The sequence below is a fragment of the Pelodiscus sinensis genome, chromosome 30 (assembly GCF_052426305.1).
Source record: "Pelodiscus sinensis isolate ZL-2025 chromosome 30, ASM5242630v1, whole genome shotgun sequence".
NCBI classification, from domain to species: Eukaryota; Metazoa; Chordata; order Testudines; family Trionychidae; genus Pelodiscus; species Pelodiscus sinensis.
The window spans coordinates 8078125-8082860 of record NC_143081.1 but is presented as its reverse complement, the minus strand read 5'-3'; the positions used below and the strand labels follow the sequence as shown (position 1 = coordinate 8082860).

Sequence of the window (4736 nt, the reverse complement as noted above, 5' to 3'; positions counted from 1 at the left end):
CCCCTAAATCTAGGGGTCTCCAACGTTTTTAAGCCCAAGATCACTTTTTGAACTTAAATGCAGGATCTACCTCAAACCCAAATACCTCTGCTCCGCCTCCTGTGTGCCCCTTCTCTTTGCTCACTCCATTCTCCCTCTCTCCTTCCATCCTCCCTTCTTTTCACCAGGCAGGAGCACAGGGCTGTGGCACAAGATCTAGTCTTGGGATAAGGGATTTAGAATTTGAGAGGGGCTCTGAGCTAAGCCTGGGGCAGGGAGTTTGGGTGCAGGAGGCGGTTCAGGGTACAAAGTCTGTAAGGGGGTTTGGGTCCAGGGGTCTCAAGGCTGGGCCACGGGCTTGGGGTACAGGAGGAGGCTCATGACTGGGGCAGGTGTTTGGAGTTGGCTCCAGCTGGACACTGTTTACCTCAGTTGGCTCCAGGGTGGTGGTGCAGTGGGGCTAAAGCAGGCTCACCCCTGACCTGGCTCAGCATCACTCTCAAAAGCACCCAACACACTCCATCCCAAACCCTGTTGTGCCCCCCTTCCATTCTGTGGAGATAGAATAGAGTGTGGGAGGGGGCACCCAGACATCAGCAACCCCTCCTCCCCTTCCCCTGTCATCTGCATGGCAACCAGGAGACTCCCCAGGGGGAGGCAGCTCCAAGGAAAAGGGCAGGAAATGTGCAGCAGTGTGGGGAGGGGCAGCTGAAGCGCCCGCACTTGACAGCCTCTTGGTCAAACCAGTCAGGATCCCCTGTCAGAAGCTCCAAGATCTACAACAGAATCATAGAACCATAGAGCTGGAAGAGACCTCAGAAGCTCATCAAGTCCAGCCCCCTGCTCTAGGCAGGACCAATCCCAACTAAATCAACCCAGCCACGGCCCTAAAAATACAGACGTGTCAGGAGGATCCCTGCACCCTATGTCGGGGGCTGTACACACACCCAGGCTGAAGAGGTCTGACTCCTGCTCCTGGAACCGTTCAGCGAGTCAGTCATATCGCTGGCAGAAGGAAAGTGCGTGTCTCTTATAAGGCGGAGTATGCAAATGAGGGACTGAGTGTCCTGCTTAAATCTGTTCCTCCCTCTGCCCAGGCTGCACCCGCACAGACAATTAGCAGCTGCCTGAGTCTGTGCAGTGACCAAACAATACAGCACCAGGGACAATGAAGTTTTGGCTAATTGGAATTTTGGCTTTAGCGGCTTTCGAAGGTATTTTCTTCTTTGGAATAACGGTAGCAGTGCGAGAATATTAAACTCCCTTGTGTTGATACCAATATTTATAACCGGTCTTTATTCGCAGGTGCCCGGTCCCAGGAGCTGGTGGAGTCCGGAGGGGATGTGAAGAAGCCCGGAGACTCTCTGCGCCTCTCCTGCAAAGCCTCCGGCTTCACCTTCAGCAGCTACAATATGAACTGGGTCCGCCAGGCTCCCGGAAAGGGGTTGGAGTGGGTCGCGTTTATTTACAGTGACGGGTCTGGTCCCAGCTATGCTGATGCAGTGAAAGGGCGATTCACCATCTCCAGGGACAATCCCAACAACCTGCTGCACCTGCAAATGACCGGCCTGAAGCCCGAGGACACCGCCCGCTATTACTGTGCGAGAGACACAGTGACACGAACCCGGCAGCTGCTCGTGCACAAACCAGAGCTGCAGAACGTCCCGCGTCCGCCGCACGGGGGCAGCAGAGACACGCGCCAAACAGTCGTGAATGGAGCACAAGGGAGCGAAGGCCCATCAGGATGGAAGGTTCTGACGTCACGGATTAACTCTTTCGTGTGCTAGTTCTATCAGTTTTTCAAGGAGCTAAATCTCTGACCTAGGCGCCTAGCGACATGCAAACAACTGCACTCTGAGCGCCCTTCACCAGCCGGGTGTGGGAGCCATGCCTGGAGCGCAAACACTTTCCCATCACTCCCTTAGCGCCCGGGGAACGGAGATGAAAAGCTAGCCTAGCACCAGAGCTGCTGCCTACTCAGCACGTTTCACGCACTAACCAGCAGTGTCCTTGTTTCGCAGCTACGTTCCGCACACTCGTGTGTCTGGCACCCGCCTGCCGTGGCACATTGCAAGTCTCGCAGAGAATTCGGACACCCCCTTCCCGTTGGTGTCTGATGGGTTCTGAGCATGCGCATCCCAAGGACAGCGGCCTTCATTGCCTTAGGGGTGTCTGTGGCCGCTGAGATCACGGAGGCCTGATCTCATCCTGTGGCTTCAAAATGCTACAGGAGTAACCTACGGGTAACACACATGGCCCCGCACTGAGGGGCCAGAGCTAGTTACCGCGCTACGCACAATGGCCGAGATTCCCAGCCTGCAGAAATACGCACAATTCCACGGGCTCGGGCTAAACTGCCCTGGTTTGTACCGGCTGGAAATCTGGCCAAGTATTTCTTCCCTCAGCACACAGCTATTAATTCATCATATTATTCTATTCCATCAGTGTCAGCAGCTTGTCAGTGTGAACCGACACTTGGTCCAGGTGAACTCGAGGCTCCTGCTCCCTGCGGCGGACTGAGGAGCCGACGGGGGTTCTGTGAGATTCCGATCGGAGAGGCGGCCTCGGCTCCGAGAAGGGGGAGGGAAGGTCGCTCCCTTCGCCGCTCGCAGCAGAGCGGGGACCTTTCCGCTTTCGGACAACAGCGACCCCTAGTGGCGAGGAATCGGTTCCTTGTCTCGCTCCCCTCTCGCTGATTTCACACTGTCAGCAGGTCTGGGAGCGAGAGGCAGCAGCGGTCACTAAGCTGGCAGCGCCCCCGGCCCTTCCCCCGGACAGACCCCCCCCCCCGGCGGCTGCAGCCCAGCAAGGCCGTTTGCAATCGACCCCAGCCAAGGCGCTGGTTCGCGGCTCATCGAGACCGAGCAAGAGCTAAACGCCCTGGAACCAAACGCGACTGCCGGCGACGTCCCCTTCCAGGGCCAGGCCTCTAGCTCGGACAAGGCAGAGCCCCCGTGTGCCATCTGGGTGCCGAAATGGGGAGGGGGCAGGACAGAGACAACGCTTCAAAACTAGCGCTCAATGGCAGGGAGCTACTGGCCCTGCTTCCAGGCAGCCAGGTCTTGTCTCCTGGCAGCGCCTCTGGCAACCACTCCCGCTGCCCCCACACGTGCGCTGCGGGCCCCCCTCAGTGCTGCCCTGTCCCGGGCCGGGTGTGGGGCCTGCTCTCTGCCTCTGGAGCCCGGCCGGGTCCTGGCTCCCTGCGCCGTGGCACGTCCCTTGCAGCTGAGCATTGTTAGCTCACTGGCGGGGAGGGGCAGGTAACCCCCAGGCTCCAGTGCCAAGGGGGCGGGTCCGGCCGGAGCTGGAGTCACTTTTCATTGAAATCCCTGACTATAAAATGGGCCTAAAGAGAAGCGGGAGCTCAGCTGAGCTGCAAGGAGGCCGGCAGGCGGGCGTGTGTGGGAGGCGCGAGAGCCAGAGCCCAGCAGCCCTCCCGATGCTCCACTCCCTCGGCGTTCACACCTTGCAGCTGCTCGCCCAGGCGCTGCCTGCTTCCTCCCGCTGCCCCGCTTCCTGCTCCCCGCGCTGACGCTCTGGCTCCTGGATTTTCTGTGCACCCGGAGGAAGGTGCTGCGGATGGGCAGGGCGGAGGAGGCAGGCAGCCCTGGCCAGGAGCCACCGCCTGACGATCCCCGGTCTGCGTGTGCGACTCCAACCGCATGTTCCCCCTGCAGTCCCTGAGAGCCGTGTGGCCCGGGCAGAGGCTGGACTCCGTCAAGTGGGCGCACGTGGGCTCCTCCGCCCCCAGCCCCGAAGTCATCCATCTGGACGGGCAAAAGCGGCTCCGGATCCTCGACTATGCCCGAGACAACAAAACCAACAAACTTTTCTCTGTCAGCCCATGGGGATGCCTCTGAAGCACCAGAATATGGAGTTTTACAAGGACGTGTTGATGGGGGAAAGCTGGAAATTCAGTCCCAGGGGCACTGCCGGGGGCGGCTGCTTACCTGGAAATGCTGCCCCTGGAAATGTGCCGCTCCAGGCACCTGCTTGATTTGCTGGTGCCTAGAGCCGGCCCGATACTGCCTGGCATGTGAGCCGGGGCCATTGCTCCCGGGGGCTGGTAGAGCAGACACCGACTGGGGATGGAAGGGGCGGGGAGCAGGGACAGTCACGGACACTTGCTGTCTGCTGAAGGCAGCAGAGACAAACCCCCCAGCCAATGGCCCCCAGCGGGATGGTACGAAGCCTTTATCCCCTAGGCACGTGTCTGGCTGCACAGGACAGCTGGGCTCTGGCTCACAGGAAGGTCACTCTCTGCCGGACACGGAGCAGCATTGAAGAGATGGGATCAGAGAGTTAAAGTCCCGAGCCCACCGATATCTGCTGCCGCTTGGGCTCTGAATTCCAGGGATTTTGTGTGAAATCCCCACCAAAGCCGCAGGAGAAGGGGGCAGTTTCTCTTCCCCACATTTTCCTTCTTTCCCGAGAAGGCCCCGCTCTGCGCTGACATGTGGCCGAGAATTTAAACGAATATTTGTTTTCCTCTGAGAATATTAAATGGCACAAAGTGATTTATTGACATTCAGTTTGGGCTGCCAAACACCTTGGGCAGTTTCACAGTTGAATTCACTGTCTGCGCGTAGGGATGGGGGAGGGGGAAGGAAGCGTCCTAGGGAGAGGCCCCCACCTGTAGACAGAGCTCGCCCCCTTTCTTCATTTATAGTCACGCTGGGAACCCGGCATGCAAATCCCTGCCTCGCCCGGTCCTGGTTAAATTCACCCTCTGACCGGAGGAGCCTCAGTCTCCCCCC

The 4736-nt window shown here is 58.8% G+C and overlaps 1 gene segment (V, D, J or C); it reads left to right on the top strand.

Moving 5' to 3' along the window:
• The first annotated feature begins 1055 nt into the window (after positions 1-1055).
• On the top strand, positions 1056-2920 carry LOC142821245 (Ig heavy chain V region 3-like). The segment is given in 2 exon segments: positions 1056-1193; positions 1285-2920. Coding segments are annotated over 2 exon segments (528 nt in total).
• The last annotated feature ends 1816 nt before the right edge of the window (positions 2921-4736 follow it).